General features: G+C 44.8%; 1 protein-coding gene across 2 annotated transcripts in view; it reads right to left on the bottom strand.

Annotated features, from left to right (window-relative positions):
• The window catches only part of XRCC6 (X-ray repair cross complementing 6), a 153,390-nt gene that overhangs the window by 103,064 nt on the left and 28,428 nt on the right, over positions 1–21,898 (bottom strand). For both annotated transcript variants that reach the window (XM_069231263.1, XM_069231262.1), the window contains exons 3-4: positions 13,476–13,588; positions 12,181–12,319 (exon numbers count right to left, since the gene is read on the bottom strand). In XM_069231263.1, the coding sequence (XP_069087364.1) occupies positions 12,181–12,319; positions 13,476–13,588 (252 nt within the window). The remainder of the gene's footprint in view (positions 1–12,180; positions 12,320–13,475; positions 13,589–21,898) is intronic.

The following is a 21,898-nucleotide window of genomic DNA, read 5'->3' as shown; positions in this document are numbered from 1 at the left end:
TTTGCAAGGTGCCTTGTGACAAGGGTGGAGCTAGCAGCTCAGAGACCCTTAGCGCTAGGCAAAAAGGTGGCCTCGAGGTTACGGTCTTTTTTTATCCAGATTTCTCCCACTGCAGTATCACCAGCAAAACAACTGAAATTTACTGCAAATTAATTTGACTTTACAGCGCATGCCAATAAGGTTTTGTTCGCCCATCATGTGCCTTTGCTTTGCAGGACCTATCCCTTGGTGTTCTAGTTTGGTACCAGAGGTGGTCCTGTGGCGATGGGCATCCATCTTTGACTGATCGTGGGGAAGTCCACTCAGCCGCTGCTGCCCTGCCCACTCTTCCACACTCCAATCTATCCAAATCTATCCCACTCCCCTTCACTCCAATATACTCCACTCCACTCCAATCTAACCCACTCCACCCACCCTAATGTACCTGAATTTACTTCTCTCTATACCAACTCCACTGCAATCTACCCCACCCCACTTCACCCCAGTTTGCCCCACCCCAATATCCTCATCCCCAATCTACTCCACAATCCCCAAATCTAACCCACTGCAATCTGTCCCACTCCAATCCATCCCTCTCCAAGATACCCCACTACAATTTACTCCACTCCACGCTACAATACACTAACCCGTTCAAATCTACACCAATCTACCACTCCATTCTAATCTACCCAATATACCCCACGCCACAGTACCACATGCCACTCAAATGTACCCCCTCTCCAGTCCAATCTAACCCACTCCATCCCAATCCACCCCATTCTTCTCTTCTCCAACCTACCCAAATCTACTCCGCTCCAATCTTCCACACTCCAAACTACCCCACTATAGCTCTCATTCCAATCTACCCCAATCCACGTTACTCCACTCCAACCTACCTCAGTCCAATTTACTCCACTCCATCCCAATCTACCCCAAGGTAACCCAATCTACCCCAAGGTAACCCAATCTACCCCACATCATCCCAATCTACACCACCCCAATCTATCCCGCTCCACACTAATCTACCCCACACTCTACTCCACTCTACCCCACAATATTCCACCCAAGCTACCCCACTCCAATGAACCCAACTCCACTCCAGTCTCACCCCACTTCACTCCAATCTCTCTTGGTCCACCCACTCAATTCTTCCCCAACCTATCCTACTCCACTCAAATCAACCCCAATATATCCCAGTCCACTTTACCCCAACCCCCTCCAATCCACCCCATCTCAATTCAAACTACCCCACTTCAATCTACCCCAATCCACCCCACTCCATTCTACCCCACTCCACTCTATGCCAATCTACCGCACTCCACTCCAATCTACCCCATTCCACTCTACTCCAGTCCACTCTTCCCCAATCTACCCCTTCCAATCTAACCCACCCCACTGCACTCCACTAACCTTTACCTGTGCTGAACAGCAGCCACAGTGGTGTGCAACAAGGCTGACACACTGCCAAAGCATTGGCTTTGCCAATGCTTGTTTGCTAACATACCAAATCAAGTACAACAGTTTGGTACTACCTTTAATATGCATCAACGCTTCCCCATTCATAAATCACCACAGAAATGTGTTTTCTGTAAACATTGTAAACTCCCACAACATTACACATGGCTTTAATCAATGCATCCTCTAAACATTTTATTGGGCTCTTAATATACTCGCTGAATTCAACCCTGACATGCAACTCTTAAGAGAAACTTGGCTGAACGTTTTGTCCTCGCCAGTGCTCCTAAATGATTGCCCTCGAAGATATTCCTGTATCCAGCCATACAGAAAAGGTGATAAGTGTGCCGGGGCGTTGCCCTTTTATTTATCGAGGACAATATTCCACATTTAGTTCAGCCTTCTCTCTCTTAATGATACTGAAGTGACCTCCATCACTACCCCACACCCATGCTCAACAAACATCATGCTTTACTTTAATTTATTTTGCCCCTGTCCCCATTCATCCCTATTTCTGGATACCATTAATTATTCATTCATTCGTGTTTATTTCGGAATCTCATACCACAAAACATGCATCCATTTCTAAACTCACAGGTAGATACAAAAAGGAATACAAAGAATGATTGATGTTTTCTTAAATAGCAGCTGTGTGTGACAGATGTGCAAACATAGCAAATACGGGTTGTTAATTCAAATAAAGTGAATCTCAGTTTCTTCACAGTAATGGAGCATTAAAAATATAAAACAGGAGAAAGAAAAAAAAACACGATATTTCAAACAAGAACTATACAATACTGATAAAACGCTCTCCTGGGCCAAACAAACTATCTTCAAGTGGTACACAGGGAGTAACCGAAGGTGCTCTTTAGATATCTTTTCAGTATGAGCCAACTAGCATGTAGATACTTGGCAACACTAATTACTATCACTTCCCTGGTATCGGACTGCAGAATTCTAACGACCACCTCATGCTGTCTAATTCCTATCAATTTACACAGTGGTAATATCCACTTCTAACGGGGGGAGCATGTAGGTCTTGCAAAGTAGGAGAAAGTGGAGCATGCTCTCCCAGGCAAGCCTACAAGTAGGGCAAAGGTTGGACAAGCCTCATAGGCTGGGCCTATTTTGTGGTCTAGAAATCTATTGGCCAGACTAACTGGTTTACATCGCTAGAGCTCCTCTCTCCAAAAGTAATCTCTAAATGTATCTTAAATTAGTTGCTTAGGGTTAACAGCAGCTTCATCTGGGTTACCCCACAGTGGGTGGAGGTCTAATGTATAAAACAACCAGGCAATCCTTAAGTGGGCCCCTAGAATTCAGATGTTCCCTGAGAAGATATATGTATGGTTCTCTTTCTTCAGTAGACCAGAGGGGTGGCAGAACAGTAAAGATCTCATTTGGCACGTGAACAGGATCAGGTGTAGGCCCACATTTAGCAGTAGTGAAAGCCGGGGCGTGCTTTGTGGTTGATTAACCAGAGCACTAAAACTTATTTTCCAACAAAGTGAGCCCATTGGCACCAACATGGCCATAGAGTTCAGTGCCATCTAGAGCAGAGCTTTTAGATTTAACTTTGTAAATTTCAACTGTAGAGCGAGGTTTCTAGATTTGGTTCTCTTTGTCATCTTAATGGCTGCCCCTACCTCCTCCTGTAGTTTTAATACACTCATGCTTACCTGAGCCCTCCAACCTAAACTGTGAGACATGTTCACTCCCAAAGAAAGAAGATTTTGAACCTGCTTGAGAGGTGTGCCCCGTACAGGGATTCTAGATCTCACCGCTCTATTCGGGTTAAATGTCATAAATTTGTTTTTGGCAATATTTATCTCCAACCCTCTTTCACTGCAAAACTCCAGAAAGCGATTTAATTGAGCATTTAAGCCTGTGGGTTTTTTTTTTTTTAAATGAGGAGGGTGAAGTCGGCAAATAATAGGGTGGAGATTTTAGCTGTACCAATTTTCGGAGCATAGTTGTTCGGGAAGTCGACAAACTGTGCCAGGTGATTGATATACAGGGAGAAAAGTGCGGGAACCAGGACGCATCATTGATGTACACTTTTTTTCAATTTTAAAAGAATCAGTGAGCTCCCCTTTGTTCCCGTACCCAACTCGTGTTTATCTGTATGGAGCCTTATGATTAGAGCTAAGATATAGGCTGGGACTTCCATGGTGCTAAGCACATCCCAGAGTTTATGGCGGGGAACCAGGCCAAATGCAGATTTTAAATCTACGAAGACCACATACAAGTGGCTCTTCCCTAGCACTACTGTTTTCCAGTACATTATACTGAATCACAGTTGTTAATAAAGCGTGCTAGTTTTTGGCCTGAATTTGGTTCTCTGTGGCCCAATCTATTAATTTCCCCAATACTTGCAGAATAACTTCCCATTGATTAGATTGATGGGGCAAGAGTTGCTTGGGTCGTCCAGTCTACCCTTTTTAAGTATTGGGACGAACTTGGCAGTCTGCCGGGATCTTGAGAGGGTGCCACCATCCAAGATAGCCCCTGGTATGGCATTAAGAGAAGGGAGCCTAGAGAGCAGGCTTGGCTTCATATAGATCAGCTGGTATACAGTTAGTGCCAGGGTCCCTCTTGGAGGATTTTGCACTTTGGGGCCTTAAGTGACTCAGTAATAGAGACTGAGAGAGGCCCTTGTTATTTTATGTGGTCTGCAAGTCCCTGAAGAAGTTTCACTGTGCCCAACTCCACTACCGTAATAAAGCTTCTCGAAGTGGTCCACCCAAATGTGAGGTTTAAGAAGGAAGTCCACAGACGAGACTGCATGACAACTTCTGTGAGATATTATGCCCAAAAAAGCATTGGCGTCTCTTTTGTGCGCTGCTCTAACCAAAGCACTCCAAATGTCATCCTCCCAACAGGCTTTAGCATGGGCCATCACTTCTTTACATGTTCTTCTTGCAAAGGAAATATCGCTCTGAACTTTAGTTTTTGGAGAGTTAAGTAGATACATCTTTGCTGTTCTACTCTGATCATTCTACCAGGAATGCAAGGCAAATTTCGTTTTTTTTTATTTTGTGGGCTCTCTAGAGAGCAACTCTCTCAGTGATGCAAACAGTTCGTCATGGGAAGCTATGATCAAATTGGAACTGGCTGCTTAGAGCACTAGGACCCGCTACTTTGGTGTACACCTGGCTCGTTAAATTAGGGTGGCCGTTACATACTCCCATTTCAACGCCTTTTTATTGTTAGACAGAATGATATCGCTGAGGAGGCTTGATGTAAGCTTCTCTGGGTCAGAGGACATAAGGCCCTTCAACTCTAATTTAAGTGAGCTGTGGTCCATGTCCCCCTCAATAATTGCCATGTCCAACATACATGGCCATGTCTGAAGGGATAGGAGTATATAATCTATGCGAGATGATTGGTTTAGTCTTTTGAATGTATGGGCTCCATCCTGGTCTGATTGTGTTTTGCCATTGCAGGCTCTAAGACCTAGCCTCAGCATTATGCCCAGCAATTCAACTGCTAGAACCGAGCATCCTGCGACTTTCGGGATGTCCAGCTTTGGAATGAGCCATAAGGCATTTTTTTCTTCAGTTAGATGTTGCGAATAGTTATCTAGCAGTTTGAACGTCACATTGAGGTCGCCTGTAGTTATAAGAAGAGTGCCTACTGGCAGTGCCTCTATAGAGAGCTCAAGAGAATGGACAATGGCGGACTCTTTGTTTATGCCCACTGGCCTGTTATACACATTCATCACATAAACAGGTGTTTTCTTTGGTAACAGAGAGACCAAGTATATAGGGTGAATTCTCTGTGAGCCTCTCGATTTATCATTGAAGTGAATTTTTCACCCTTTAACACTACATTTTGCATTTATGAGATTATGTGATATGCAATAAACAGTATATTGGTTCTACCATCCGACCACTGATAGAGAGGATTAAAGAACACCTAAGTTCTATAAGGAAAAGAGAGGAGAGGTCCCCGCTTAGGAAACATTTCAAAGAATCTCATCTGATTAACAACATGTCCAAACTTACAGTAATAGGTATTGGCCACATAAAAGTTCACTATAGGGAGTCTGACAGATAACGCCAACTTCACCTAAACGAAACTTGGTGGATATAGAAATTACGGTCAGTTGAGGTCGGTATGAATGTGGACAGGGAACTCCACATGACACTAGGAGAGGTAAATGTAGCGTACTGGATGAGTATGTAAATGATTTTGATAAATATGAGAATTTTGATTCTGTGATTTAGAGATGCATCTCTAGGTATAGATTTTTTTTAAAGTAAGCGAATTCGAAGGAAAAGATTTAGACATGCTTCTGGTTTGGAATGAAGAAATAACATAGTGTAATGGTCAAGATAAGGAAAATTGAATGTGAAGGTATGCTCGGGTTGATTCCCACTATAGACATGGATGTAATATTGGAAATGGAATACCTTTTGTGGAGGATGGGCTTATGTATATTTATCTGAGCACGTGAGAATGGTAAAAAGGAGAGGTTATAAAAGTTATAAGGATTGAAGTTGGAGGTACTATTTCGAAAACGATAGAAGATGTAGATTGTTAGGATAGGGAAAATGTATGGTACTGAATATATGGTGCGATGACTTGAGGGGTTTATTACAAGGAACGGATATTGTTTTTAGCGGGATAGAAGGCAAAATATAGTGCAATGATTATGTATGTCAGTCACATTATTGTTAGTGCGGTTTTGTATTCCTGCTGGAAGCGGCTTGGAATAGATGCTTTTGTGAAACCAAGAGGCAATGAAGGCAGCACATGGTGTATTCGTCAGGATGTGGCAGGGTATAAGTTTAGATGAATGGGGGTTTGATCACCTCTAGGAGTTATGCATTTCGTCACTCGTTTGGTGCTATGACAATATTGGGCTGTTTCTTGTACAAATATTTCTTTGATTTAAGTAGGATTGGTGGACAAGATAGAGCAATGGTGGAGCTGTGGGAACTTACTAGTGTAGGGTTGTGAAGGCCCGTGTTCAACTGGAAACTTCTTTTTGTGTTTGACAATAGAAAATAAAGAGGTTCGATAGCTAGGGGCCTTCCTTTGGAACCTATCAAAGTGTTCATTGACAAAGCTTGTATATGTGTAATATAACATGTATAACTGAAGTAGCACCGGGAAACTATTGGTTCATTTATGTGGAATTGCAATATGTAATATATGAAATTAATGGAAAACTGGGAAACTTGATGGATGTAGAACTGGAAACCTTCTGTGAATGTATGCATTTCTTTTGGAGTTTTCAATAAATGAGACGATGAACTAAATTAATTGAGTATATGTGCTCCTTACGATTCTTGTATTTGTTGCCAAGACAAGAGCCTGATGCTTTTGGATCTGTCAAATGTGTTTGGTACAATTCTATCAAAAGATTCTTTCATGTTGGTTTCACACACTAGCATAGCTGATAATATTCGGACTGGTTTACGCCGTACAAGCAGCAGAACAACAATTAATCCTGGGTTGATAACGTTTCGCCACTTCTTCTGTCCCACGTTAGGTTCCTGCCTTATCTGTTTACCTTATACATGAAGCCTCATATGGATATGCGCCGTTCTTTCAGGCTTAAGTCTACGCAGACGGGGCTGACTACTAATTAATCTTCAATCTGTCAAATTCATCCAGTGCTGTCTCTCCTCTGAAAGACTGCATTTTGCATGTTGATAACATTGGCTTATACCCAATACCATAAAGACAGAAGTACTCTTCACTGAAGGGAACCTTAATCTCTGTCACTCTTTTCTTTGGCACTCAGATCTTGGGCCTTACCCCAATCTGCCAAGTGTGTCTCAAGTTGAGGTACTAAAATAGATTATTTAAAGATCCACAATCAAGTTTTGCCAATTATTTCATCTTGCATTTTATATATACAAAGCCATCCTCGTGGGCTTCCTTTGCTGCCAAGCGAGAGTAGATGGATTAGCACAGCCTTCCTCATATGCTCAAGGCTCGACTACTATAGCCCCCTTTACTTTGGTATTAAAACGTATTCCTTACTTGACTTCCAACTGTTCAAAACCAGGCAACTTGCTTGGTATTTGGTCCCCCTCGGTAGAGCCACGAGAAGCGTATTCTAAGGACCTTAGGTTTACTATTGGCCCTTAAGCATATCTCATTTAAAGCGCTTTACATAGTTCATCATATTTTATAGAGAAACTTCACACTGCTAAACGATTTTCCAAATGTACTGCAGACAACTTTGCTCCTCTTCTTCTATATGCCCGCATATGCCCCGCTACCGCAAAGCCTGTTTGGGTGATTAGTGGGTGCTTGGGCTTTTCTGCTTCTGGATGAAACGTCCAGGAAAACTGTGCTAAACATCTGCAACTTATATCCAACAACATGTTTTTTAGGAAAGCTCTTAAAACTTGGTAATTTCCCGAAGTTGGTGCATGGCAGCCTATAAATACTGCAGGTTAGTACACAAAGATCTTCATCTGATAGTGTTTAACAAACCAAGCAATCAATTCCTCCCAACCTCCCTATTTGGGCTGTGGTATTACTCCTGGATGGACCACACAGCCTGTATTTCACCAATGTATATACCCATTCATACTATTTATTCCATGCCTACAATTAATGGATTGGAAAATTGCTGCTCCTCTTCTGTTCCTGGTGGACTCCATGTAGTATTTCCTGGTTGCTGTACAACACCTTCAGGGCTTTGGTTTTTAATCAGTCCTAGTACACAAATATATCACTGGCAGGCCCGCTGATACATATCAATGATGGCTTATAAATATGTGATACAGACCGTACTAAAAGCAGTAAGTATCACCCATGCCCATTTTCACATTCTTGACAATCCCTCATGTTTAAGCATTTATTATCTTTAGAGCACATCCTGTAGGAAACTGCAACTTTTTGCCACGGCCAACCTCACTTTCTGCCTGGTACATGGTGCAATTTTGACTGAAAGTGCACTGGGTTCCTGCAAACCAGGATCCCGGTGCTAGCGCTCTTTCCCTAAAACTGTACAATTGTTCCCCAATTGGCCATACCTTTGGCACCCCTGGAAGTCACTTGTAAATAGTGCCCTTAGTACCCAGGGAATGGGTACCAAAGAGGGTCCCAAGGGCTGCAGAATGTATTGTGCCACCCTCAGGGACCACACACCTAGCACAGGCAGACTGCATTGCAGGCTGCGTGTCTTGGTGTAGCTAAAAGTGAAAAACACTCCTTGGCACACAGTCTGTTTGCCATGTCCCCTAATAATGTATGCATTATATGTAATTTAGCCCTACAGTAGACCTTACAGCCCTAACAAAGGGTACATTATATCACTTGTGAGGAAATATCTGCAATTCTCAGACATATAGCGTGAACTGGGAAGACATTTTAAGTACATGTGCTGGACACTGGTCAGTAAGAGTTCCCCAGCTACAGGATGGCTTCACTGAAAATAGGCATGTTTGCATCAAACATCTTGCATTCATAACCCCTCACTTATTCCAGTGATGGATTAATACATGCACCCAGATGGCACCTTAAAGGTTACCACTGGAAATATACCATCTACCCATGTGCTGGCTGACTAGTTTTAATTAGCCTGCCACCTGAAAACATACCATCTACCCATGTGCTGGCTGACTAGTTGTAATTAGCCTGCCACCAACAGACATGTTTCTGACACCCCAAGGGTGCGAGTCTTTGCTCTTGGGCCGACAGGAACAAAGCCTGCTCTAACAGGGGTGTTAACACATCCTTCCCAACATGATGGCCTGCAAATCAGCATTCCAAGGCAAGGGGGCTTCAAATAACCCCACCGCTTGTGGTATGCAGACTTGGCTTCACTCAGAAGGGAGATGCCAAGCCCACTGCCCCAGGGCCCATTTGGCACCTGGACAGGCAGGAAATGTAGTATTCAGAGAGGTGTGTCTACCCCTTAGGTCAGTCCAACTCTTAAGGTGAGCTGACTGATGTGGTTACAACATTTAAAAATCTGCCATGTTAGTGTTGGCAGAATTAGGAACTCTGGGACAGGGGAATGCCCACTTCCCACAAGAAGTGTTATGTAGGGAGTGTAGAAACCCCAGGGGGAAGTGGCCCGTTGGCTACTACCCAACACTTCCCTAAACACCCCTAAATTCTGTATTTAGGGGAGTCCCTGGCACCAGTAAATCAGACTCCTGCTGACCTATGAAGAAGGATACTCAAGAGCAGTGACAGCAAAGACTGAGGAAGAAGCAACTGACTTGGCACCAGCCTTGCCGGCCTGTCTGTTGTTCCTGACGATTTGCACCAAAGTCACCTTTTCCTGCAAGCTGTTGTGCCTCCATAAGACTGGGAGGACTGCCTGACTTCAACAAAGACCCAATAAAATAGTATGGACGCATAGCGTGTGCGCTACCCTATACTATACCGTCCATACTTGGAGACGCGGTTTGTCTTAATAGCAGGAGTATCCAAACAACGGGGGCATTGGGTTGCCCATTGAAGTATCATTTGGGTGTGAAGCACACTTGGATTTGAAGTAAAGAAAAGACATTTTTGGACTACCGATTTTTGTTTTTTGAATAGTGATCAACAATTAAGTGGAATGGTTTCCCATTTAATCATTGTTTGATTTGTGAAGAAAATGAATTTGTGAGGAACCTGGATCATCAATTTGTATTGTGGAATAGTAATGAACATTTAAGCCCTGAAGAAGTCGTAAGGGATATAATTATTTCCCAAGACGAAACACGTGTTGGCTGGAAGCATGAATTCCTGTGGATTTCAGATAATTGAATGTCAACCAGATGTTGAATAAACTTTGGACTCATCCTTGGATTCTATTGATTTTCTACAGGATCAGTTTGATGTTATATGGACTGATACCTCGAAAAGGCAAAAATAACCTTTGTTTTTGTGAATTGTTCATATAATTCTTGTTTACAAGAGGGGACCCTCGTTGTGCAATTTTCCGCAAGTCACTGTACTATACCTGTATGCAGTACTCATTTTTCCTCCATAGGATAACATTGCTGTGTGTTGACTTTTGAAACCTAAAAGTATTTCTCTTGCAAAACATACTTAGCTGCTACTACTGATTCTGGTGCCTAAACATATATAAAAATACTTGTTATTTTTGTGAATTGGTGTGGCTCTCCTTATTGAGTTGTGTGTCTTATTTACTGACTGTGTGCCTATGGTAAATGTCTAACACTCCTCTCTGATAAGGCTAAGGCCCCCACTATCCCCTAAGACAGCACCTTGGGATTGCTAGAGCAAGCCCCTGTCCATTAGTAGGGGATCCCCTGGACTCTTTGCCCGTACTTCTCATTTGGATATACCATACAAAAAGCCAGCTTCCTACACATCTCCAAACCTCATACATCAGACCCAATAGCTCCTGTATTGATCTAACAACCATCACTCTTTTTTAACCATGCACTCCAAAAGGGCATCCAGGAACACAATGCAAATAAGATAAATAAATTATACAAAACAAAAACGGCCTCACTGCCTATAAGTCACAAACGTAGTACAGTTGAAAATCTAGGTGCAGAAACACAAGGTTTTAGTACAAAAAATGATTACTGTGATGAAGCTAGTTAGTGATGTTTAGGCCGTTTAAGTCCTCCCTGCTGCGGCCGATCAGCGGTTCTTAATTGCAGATAGGCGGTGAGAGACCGGAGCATTCATACAGAAAAATGGAAGAATTTTGGAATGGTGTTTAACATAACAGCATGTTGAGTTGCGCAGGGGGTGCATATAAATGTGGTATAGGAAGCAAAATAGGAAGACCCCCATGGAAATGATAATGGGATTACGGAAAACCTTGAGCAGTATGCTGCGGCCTACCCAAACGCGGTCCTGTTAATATTCGTTGGGGACATTAGGGATATTGGAAAACAGCTCTGCCTCCAACTCTTTCCAGGGTCATCGCAGAACTGTCAGTGTAGTGCTTTCCCTAGTAACTGCTGTTTGGAAAACTAGATTGCTGAGATTGTGAGTACAATGGAAGAAGATTCAAAAGGTCAGTGGATTTGAGGAGTCAATGTACTCAGGCCGGCGATCAATTACATGAAAATGCTAACCACAGGGCAATGGTTGGATGGGTCTCTGACGGGGTTGCTGAACAGGTGTCTCCAGGTATGGGTCAGGAGTTCGGAAGATACAGCGGCTGAGCTAAGTTTAACTTGCAGCAGGACCCAACTCCCAGCTGTGACAGTTTCAACACAGCGTGAATTAAACAATGCAGCGCGATCTCCTTGAAGAACTCAACAAAACGGTGCAAAAAAATGACAAAAATAGTTTTCCAAACTAGTATAACTTCTACGGTTACAGGTACGCAGCTGCTCTTTCTCCAGCACCAAATCCTTTGTAATACTCACTTGTCTGGGGATGAAAACGAAAAGTTCTTTGTGACAGCAGTTGGTCGTGCTCCCTTATGAATCAAAGGAAGAAACCCCCAGCTGCAGAAATACAGCTGCCTGTAGTTAACTTTTCTTTACGAGCAACAGCTAGTTGATCCATGTTGCATCCTCAAGCCAAACCCTCTTCCAGAGATTGATGATATCCACCATGTACTGAGACACACAGGTCAGGCTGTAACCAGGATTACCTAACTCCTCTTACACACTACCTCACATCTACATAGTTACGCATTCCTTTTACCTCCAGCAGCCTGGCGAGCCCAAGGACAGAGCGCTCTTGGCACACACAACATGACCCTTAAAGTACCACAGTCCACACTGGCTCAATCGCTTAAAGTTACATCACCCTCAGGAGCTTCAAAATATGCCTCACACGTTTGCTTACCTGGAGTGTCCAGGTCGTGCAAGACGAAGACATGCTTAAAGTCAACACTATTCTTGTGCTTGTCCGTGGCAAAGAACACAACCCCCACCAGGTCCTGGTAGCTGCTGATGATCTTGCTAGTGTAGACGCTGCGGATGCACTGGAGAGGAAAGGAAGATAAGCACTCTTCACTGACACCTTCTGGCTTGGGATGAGGATACTACTATAACAACACAATAACACTACCTTTCTAAGGTAGTCAAGTACTGCTCTTACAGTGACACCTTCTGGAGGAAACAGAGCACCTGGGAGGGAAAGTCAAAAACTTGTCTTGCAGTGATACATGTTAAATCGGGTCGAAGTACGGGAGGGAGGGAGAGAGAGAGAGAGAGAGGGAGAGGGGGAGAGAGAGAGAGAGAGAGAGAGAGAGAGAGAGGGAGAGGGAGAGAGAGGGAGAGAGAGAGAGAGAGAGAGAGAGAGAGAGAGAGAGAGAGGGAGAGGGAGAGGGAGAGGGAGAGGGAGAGGGAGAGGGAGAGGGAGAGAGAGAGAGAGAGAGAGAGAGAGAGAGAGAGAGAGAGAGAGAGAGAGAGAGAGAGAGAGAGAGAGAGAGAGAGAGAGAGAGAGAGAGATATATATATATATATATATATATATATATATATATATATATATATATATATATATATATATATATATATATCCTACAGGGACACCTGCTGGTTGGTTTTAGGGCGCTGGTGAAGTATCACTGGCAAATGAAAGGGACATCAAAGCGCTGGTGAAGTATCACTGGCAAATGAAAGGGACATCAAAGTGTTTCTTTCACAGTCACACATGCTGAAAGGATTGGACCAGCTGCTGACATGAAGTCACCCTGGGTAAACTGGAGCCAAGAAGTACTCTTACAGTGAGTGACATGCTAGAGGGGTTGCCAGTCAGTGGCGTAAGGCAAAATAATGTCCCGCACCCTCCAGAATGTAAATAAAGCCCCCGAGTCGCCCATATTCTACATATATTAATTGGCTTTGGGGTGGAAGGGGGGCGGCCTGAAGTATCTGCAGGTCTCTAAAGGGTTGCCCCCACTCCTGCACTGCAGAGGCTGCGGGAGCTTGCGTCACGCCCCGGCTGGTAGTGCTGTGGAGGAAACACAATGCCTTGTAAGGGAGGGAGAGTGAGTCATGTATTGCTCTTAAGGTGACTACTGCTCGAGAGGATTGAGTGTGACAATGGTAATGGGAGGTTAAATAGCGATCTCGCACAGTGAGCCACTTTTTCCAATGCAAGTGCTCGGAAGGGACAGAGTGGGACTCTCTTACCTGCAGTGTCATCTCAAATGGGGACTGCACGCCCTCCTGAAAACTTTCAAACATAGATTTCGAAGCATCAATCAGGAAGATCAAGCTGTCTCGCCCGGAGAAACGAAAATCACCTACAAAAACAAAACGACGCAAAGAGAGTGAATGAAATAGAAGAGACAGAGAGAGAGAAAGAAAGACAGGGAAAGAGAGAGACAGAGGCAAAGACAATAGGTGAGTTTCAACAAAAAGGATAGACAGAACGGCAGATAGAAAAACAGTAATAATGTCAGTTTTTTGGGTAGGTGGATGGGGCCTGTGCCCTCTCTTTTCAGACCCTTTAAAGTCCTTTCCTACCGCCTTCAATTGCAGCCCAGTATCCAAAATCTAATCTAAAAAAAAAAAAAGAAGGGGGATAAAACAACGAACTGGCTTCCCTCACCCGCACTATCATGCCCCTTCTCTTCATTCTATTTCCCAATTAGTAGGTCGGAAAGGAGGAGGCAAAACTGCTAGTGTGCCAGGATGTACGAGTAGGAAAAAGACAGGGACAGCCTCATGCCAAAGGAACTGCCACCCTCAATTTAGAAAACTGACAAAATTAAACTATACAAAGAGAATGAATAAAAATATGCAAAATAACACTGGTACAAGCCCTGCCGTGACAGCACTAATATCTTCATCGAATTGTCTTGTTAATCAGTCACACAATGTAAATTCATTACATCAGTGCCTAAATCAAATCAAATCATAATTTATAGAGCGCAACTACTCACCCATAAGGGTCTCAAGGCACTGAGGGGGTTTGTTCTCTGTGCTTCAGTTGAAGAGCCAGGTTTTAAGGTCCTTCCTAAAAGGAGTTAACAATGGTGACTGCCTGAACTGCAGGGGCAAGTTGTTCCAGCTCTTTGCTGCGAGGTAGGCAAGGGATCTTCCTCCAGCCAAGGTCTTCCATATCTGGGGTACAGTGGCTAGTGCCTGTTGGGCGGAGAGGTCCGGTGGGGAGTAGAAAGTGATGCAGAGGTTGAGGTTGGTGGGTCCTAGGTCGTGGAGGGCCTTGTATGCGTGGACAAGGAGTTTGAAGTTGATTATTTTCTCAACAGGAAGCCAGTGGAGGTCTCTTAGGCGACTGGTGATGTGTCCACGTAGGGGGTGGCTTACAGGATGAGTCTGGCGGAGGCATTTTGGATGTGTTAAAGTTTCTTCAGGTTCTTCTTGGTGGTGCAGGCGTAGAGGGCATTGCCATAGTCAAGTCTGCTGGTAACCAGGGCATGGGTTACAGTTCTGCGGCATTCCTTTGGGATGCATTTGTAGATCTTCCAGAGTGTGTGAAAACAGGAGGATGCGACTGAGTTGACTTGGCAGGTCATGGTGAGCAACAAATTCGAGATGAAACAGAGGTTGCATGTGTGGTTTGTTAGGGAGAGGGTGACAGCGAGGTGCCAAATGTGACTGGCCACCAGCAGTAGCCCCAGACTGATGTGGAGGGTCCCAGGATGAGGAACTTGGTCTTTTCAGAGTTGAGCTTGAGGCAGCTGTCCTTCATCCAGGTGGCAACGGCTTCCATCCCGTTGTGGAAATTCTTCTTGGAAGTTGTGGGGTTTTCGGTCAGCAAGATGAACAGCTGGGTATCGTCGGCATAGGAGTCGATGTTCAGCCTGTGGTTCTAGATGATGGATGCGAGCGGGCCATGTGGATGTTGAAGAGTGTGGGGCTCATGGAGGAGCCCTGTGGAACTCTGCAGCTGATCACTGTTGGTTCTGACAGGTAAGGCAGGAGTCTGACTCTGTGTTCTGCAGGACAGGAAGGAGCATCTCCATTGTAGGGCCTTTCCGTGGATGCCATCTGCTTGGAGTCTGGAGCATCGGGTGTGGTGTGAAACCGTGTTGAAGGCAGCCAATAGGTCCAGTAGGATGAAGGCTGCTGTATGACCACGTTTGAGGAGCAAGCGGATGTCATCTGTGGCAGCGAGGAGGGTGGTCTCTGCGCTGTGGTTGCTCCTGAAACTCAAGTGGGAGATGTCCAGGACGTTGTTGTCCTCGATGTGTTTACGGAGCTGTGTGTTGATGGCCTTTTCAATGACCTTGACTGGGAAAGGCAGCAGGGAGATGGAGAGGTAGTTCTTGAGGCTCCAGGGGTCAGCAATGGGTTTCTTTAGGAGCTGGCAGATCTCGGCGTGCTTCCAGTCCTCGGGGAAGGTAGCTGTATCTACGGACCAGTTGAGAGTGTGGCAGAGCTCAGGTGTGATGCAAGGCTTTGTTGAAAATGTGGTGAGGACAGGGGTCCGTAGGGGCTCCAGAGTGGATGCTGCTCATGATGGAGTGGGACTCTTCCGTGGTGAGGGAGGTCCATCGGTGCAGGATCTTTGACAGGTCAGAGGGTCAAAGCTGGGGGGTTGTTGGAGGGCTCGGAGGGTCCTGGGGTCCAAAGGTGTCGTATATATCTTTGATTTTGCGGTGGAAGAAGTTAGGTAGTCTGTCGCAGATGTCTTGAGATGGAGGGATGTTTACCATTTTTGAGTGGGGTTTGGCAAACTCTTTGATCACGGCAAAGAGCTCTTTGGTGTTGTGTATTGTGGTGCGGATATGGTCTTGCAGGTTGGCTTTCCTGGTGGCTCTGATGAGGTGGTGGTGGGATTTGATGGCAGCTTCAAAGGCCTCGAAGTCTTCCGGGGCTTGCTGTTTCTCCATCTTTTCTCTATACGTCTGCAGGTGTGCCTGGAGTTCTGGAGTGCAGGAGAAGACCCAGCTGGCCTTCTTGAGGTGGTGTTGGCTCATTCAGAGATCTATTGGTGGAAGTTCTATGCTGAGATGTTAGCGACAGTGGTGAGGGGTGTTGGAGACTTGCAGAGGGTGTTGGTGAGCTATTCCTCTGTAATTTGTTTCCATTGTCTGGTTGGGGCTCTGAGTGTGCGGAGGTGGATGGTCAGTGTGGTGATGGTGAAATGAATGCAGCAGTGGTCAGTCCAGTGAAGCATGGAGGTGTTGTCGACGGTGATGTTGTTGCTGGTGGAAAGGTTGGCATTGAGTGTGTGTCCAGAGATATGTGTTGGCAAGGTGACCAGTTGCTTTAGTCCTGTGGCGAGGTTCTCGTGCAGTGAAGCGGTCTTGATGTTGTTGCAGATGTTAATGTGGTAGTTGAGGTGGCCGGGGAGGAAGTAGTTTGTGAAGGCAAGTGCGTGGGAAGAAGTGATGTTGACAATGGAGTTGCTGAAGGCTGGGGGTGTGGGGGGAGGGGGGGGGAGGGGGGGAGAGACAGGTGCCCTGTAGATGAGGGTGCCGCAGATGGTAGACCTGGGGGTGGCGTGGATATGGAAATGGAGGTGCTCCGTAAGGGGGGAGTGTTATTCTGCATTGGTTGTCAGACAGAGGGTGGATATGTGTACGATGGTCAGGCTGCCACCTGGACAAGAAGGCCGGGCTTTGCAGAGCAATTTGTAGGTGCTGGGGAGGTGATAGCAGGTGCTGCGTTTGTCTGTGTTTCAGGGAGAAAGGCGATGTCTGGGCAGGTGAAGTCTAATAGGTCCCAGAGTTCTACAGCATGTTTGTGGAGGGAGTGAATGTTGAGGAGTTTGCAGCTGAGGCGCTCCGGGTTGGTGTTTGATAGCTCAATGGCGGGAGGGTCCGGTGCTTGGTGTATGGTGAGGGTGCGGTGGAAGTAGATGCAGGAGGATGGTCCTTGGGTGTGTCTGGGGGATGTGAAATGGCAGGGTGTGGAGCGTCATGTGTTCAGCGTGTGGAGGGTCTCTGTGTTGTAGCAATGGGAGGTAAGAGGAATAGGGTTGATGGCGCTGGGCACGGTCTAGGCACTGACGGGCTTGCCTTCGGGGCCCCTTCGGCGCACCGGCTGCCATTAAGAAGGGGAGGGAGGCAGGAGGGTCTGGTCAGCTGGGAGGTCGGGGAGCACTTTGGAGAGAGAGGGACGGGGCCGCATGGTCAGCAGCGCCAGGGAAACAGAGCGTAGGGAGAGACTGTTAGGCTGAAAGGAGAGAGAAAGAGACAAGAAAAAAAAAAAGAAAAGTGATAGAAAAAAGAAAAATAAAGATGAAAGAAAATAAGCAAAAGTAAAGGTGACAGCAAGATACTTGCACACAGATGACCACTAGCCCACCAGGGATGAGGCATGGGCAGGTGAAGGTGGGCCTCGAACTGAGAGTCAGGCAGGCTCTCAGTTCAAGCGTAGCAGAGGCAGCAGCAACAGGTGGAGCTGTGCAGAGGAGAGCGAACAGACGCTGACCAGGAGCACCTAGAAGCAACTGGATGAGTTGTGCATCTTGGCTATGAGAGAATGTTGTTTTGACATTCTCCATAGAATGTTAAGTCAGCATTCTCAGTCTCTGAAAGGTGGAATGGGAGTCGAAGGCAGTTACCCGCTGACTGGCAACTCCCAGTTTGTTTGTTGCGCCACAATAAAAGAATTCCATCTTTTACCTCCAAATGTTTTCTGAGTGATTCATTTTGCAGAGCTTAGAAGCAAAATAATTTAGTTTACATGAAACCATTCAGATGTTATTTGGAGTTTAAGGCATATTTGTAAGAAGCTGTAAATAAGATTCCAGAGTATACCACAGCTGAAATAATAGAAAATCTTGCCTGATGCTGCAAAGTTTCAGAATACTTAAATAAGCTGTCCCAGAGGAAGAACCAACAAAACAGATTGATATTTCATGGACAAAGTTGTGTTTTTTCGATTAATGTTGAATTCTTCACAAGGCATGAGCAAGCAGATAGATATATGATCATGCCTACTGGGTACTGTGTGGAGAGGTTTAGTCTAGGCCCTTTAACTTTAGAGAAGTAGAAAAAGTATTTTGGGGAAATAGCATCAATCACCTGCAAGTAGAGTTACTACCTCAAACCAGGTTATCACAGGAACTGGTTCCAGTCCTGGGCTTCTAACCTACAAAACACTGCCATCTACTGCCCTATACTACTGATATGGATGGAAACAAACCAAGACTAGAACACCCAGAATGCAAAAGTTATCAAATAAAAGTCGAGGACAGGAATTAGTGTCCCTAATGACATGCGCAACAGTGGCCACCTTATCTTCAATGCCAAGTGATGATTGGTAAAGTACACCCAGTGACTACAATGTTCTTGAAGGAATGACTGTCAGGTTTTAAAATATTTAAACTGACATTTTTGCATTCAGTGGAAATTACCAGGCAGGAATGGGACAAAGCACTGCACAGTTACCACGCTGCTCTCCTATAGTATGGCCAAGGAAAATCTTTGAACATTTTTTAATCCCCCTGCACCAGCACTGCAGTGGTTTTCTTGGTATATATTTAAATTTCCCTTATTTTCTCTCTATTTTATTCTACTTCCAATATGTAATTGAATGTGCTTCACTCCATCATGACATTCTTATGCTAATAAATGCTTGTTTAAACCTCATATGGCATTTGGTTTCTTGCATTTTGCCAAAACTTCAAATATTGTACGTAACACAAAGAACTCTGTGAGTGGCCCGAGACACCAACCAGAGACTGGAGGGCTAACCCGCATCACTGTAAAGGACACACCTCTAGTGGCTATGCATCACCCCGAGAAAACAACACACGATCGACCCTTCACTCTCTCACAGCTGTCGCTGCTGCAGCCAGGACAACGCAGGATTTTTCTATCTTGCCTGGGAATGCCCCACCTATCCTGAATTATTGGCGTGAGATCATGAGTGTGATAGTGGACAGATCGCAACCTAGTCTGCAATTTGCGCCACTGATAGCCCTATTGGGGTATGTTAAGGGGACCGCAGCGGGAGGGAGCACGTTGCATTACTGCAATTGCACTGCTACTTGCTAAATGCCGACAGGCAATGCACGGGGGGGGTAATACCTACCATTGCTGATTGGCTGTGGGATATGGCAATATGTAATGACAGAATTAAAAGTTCTACCTTAATGCAACCACCCACGTACCAACCCTGAGAAATATAGGGACCATACTGTAGTTACCTCCTTCGTACCACGCTAGACCATCAATCAAACCAGCCGCAGGACGAATAAGATTAGGATGCTATGTCCCACACTACACGACAGCCTCGGATTGGCAAGGCAGGCAATTGGGCATCCGCCGATAGGCCTTTGCCTGAGGTCAGTTAATGGGCCGTTTTTTCGGTCTCAAACGCCAACAAGTGCACAACGTGAAAGGCTGTTATGATAGCTTCTCCATTCATATACTGAGCCTGTCTCCATGCAAATAAAGTCAGGGCAGCCGGCCAATTGTCAGAGGCAGAATAACAATGGGCTGCTCTGGCTGTCACAGCATGCCCCCACCGACTCTCTTCAGGTGTGACAAAGCTGCAGATGGGAAGCAGTTACCACTTGCTTTGCAGATGACTGGGTCAGGGGAGAGGACCTGAGAGCTGGGTGGTGGTGGCTGGTGAGAGGCAGGCAGGGAACTCTGCAGTTTATTTTTGTCCCCTACCCTGCATGGACCAGGGTGGGGTAAATTACTCTCTGTTGTTCTTCTTTGCGTGCCCCATATCAGTTCCTGCAGTCAACAGAGCGAGGCTGTAGCCTTGGGGACTTTGAAATTGGGAAACCAGGTTTAAGTTCCAGCATCAGCTCAACATCCTGTGATCCTGGGCAAATCACATAATCCATCTGAGCCTCAAAAGAAATACATCTGACCTTCTGTAATGTTATCTGGTTCTCTTGTAGAGCTCTCCAACACCACTGCATCAGGTCTGTGCTATATAAAACTGGATGTATGTGAGGAAAGTGACACTATGTATATTTATTTTTGCATTTACATACTAGCATCGTTCAATTTGTTGGAACTTATGCATTATGCTACCTACAGGTAAAACAAAAATAACAATGCACCTTTCGCCAGTCTCTGAACACTAGAGGGCCTCTCTCAAGCAGTGCAAAAGTACTGTGCATATCTAAAAATCCCTGGGTGAGCAAAAAAGGCCTGAAGATGAAGAGGGCTCTCAGGAGATCTTAGGGTGAGAAATATTCCAAGAGCACCCACAAGAATAATGTGGAATCATTTTGTTTCCAGTAATGACGAAAGTTACTGGCCCTATAAGCTTTAAAATACTTTTAGTACCACAAATGTTTACCAACATTATCTCCATGCTACTAACTAAACAGTGTTTTGCAAAAGGTTGCGATCTGCAAATGTGGGCCAGTTTTTTTTTTTTTTTTGGACTGCCTTGGCCTAATTGTGGCCCCAATCCAACCCTGCTAAACGCCCTCGGCATAGAAGCATTCTTGATGCCTGAACCGCCCCCAAAAGTGCAGGTTTAGGGTTGCTGCCCGCCTGGATGGACACTTTTTTCATTATATGCCTGCTTGTTATGTACACTCTTGCTGTATACTCTTTATATGTGATGCACTGTGCAATACAGAAATGTGTACTGATACTAAACTGGGGATATTCTCTCATATGTCCATGTATTGATGATTTGTTTGTTGTATATGAATAAAACCAAAAATAAAATTATGACAATTAGCCATTCTTATGAAGGGAATTCCCCCATCCATGGCAACACAATATGCTGTCCTTTTTCCGAAGTTCGTGGATTAGCCCATTGCCCCTCTCTGCCACTGTGTTGCAACACTGATTGTCAGGGATTTTACTCCTCCAGCTGTCCAAATATCAACAAGCAACCACTAAATGGAGATTCTGATGGATGTGTGGCCAACAGGGACAATGCAACCAGGTGCCTGGAGATGCCCTGGGAGGAGCTAGACTTGAGCTGAATACTGTTATATATGCAAGGTGGAAGCTGGCCATGGGCTACAAGTCATTTAGAGAAGGCAGCGAAGTATGTTTCTGAACATAAAGAAGCGAAATGAAGCAAAATAAAATGCAGTATTGCACAGGAAATTGTGCAAAAAAGCCATCTGTCAATTATTTGAATTGTTGCTTGAACTTACCTTGACCAGACTTGACACAAAAATATTTTGCAATGTATTGTACTGGCTCAAAAAAATATAAAAACAAGACTGAGTTCGGAAAAGGCTCATTTTGATCTAAAGTACCAAAGCATCTTTACAAACTATATATGTGTGCATGCATGAAAAAAAAGAGGAAAACTACCCACTTATAGTCAAAACTTTCAAAAATGACAAAACTAATTTTTCGCCAAAGTAATGGCTGCCCTCAAAAGCAAGCAGTTAGCTTTAGAATCGTTAAACCAATTTGATGTTATCTTTGTACAAAGTAAAACTCCCACAAAATAACACTAAAGAGAAAAAATTGTGCCCTCCTCAAATGTCCACGGAATGTGGTAGTGGCAATTCCAACTTCAGGGTCAATCAAATCTCTTCTCATGGTCCGCAGGGAGGGTGTGGGAAAGGGAGTGATAAATCTGAAACAGGTTTAAAAAGAAAAACAAGACAGTGGTGTCCACGACCCCTTGTCCTGCCAAATTATATACAGATCGCATCAGCTATGGTTTGAAAACTAGAGGTCAAAAATAAAAAC

The sequence above is a fragment of the Pleurodeles waltl genome, chromosome 4_2, assembly GCF_031143425.1.
Source record: "Pleurodeles waltl isolate 20211129_DDA chromosome 4_2, aPleWal1.hap1.20221129, whole genome shotgun sequence".
In the NCBI taxonomy this organism is placed as follows: Eukaryota; Metazoa; Chordata; class Amphibia; order Caudata; family Salamandridae; genus Pleurodeles; species Pleurodeles waltl.
Note: the sequence above shows the minus strand (reverse complement) of the source record. Positions and strands in the feature narration are given on the sequence as shown.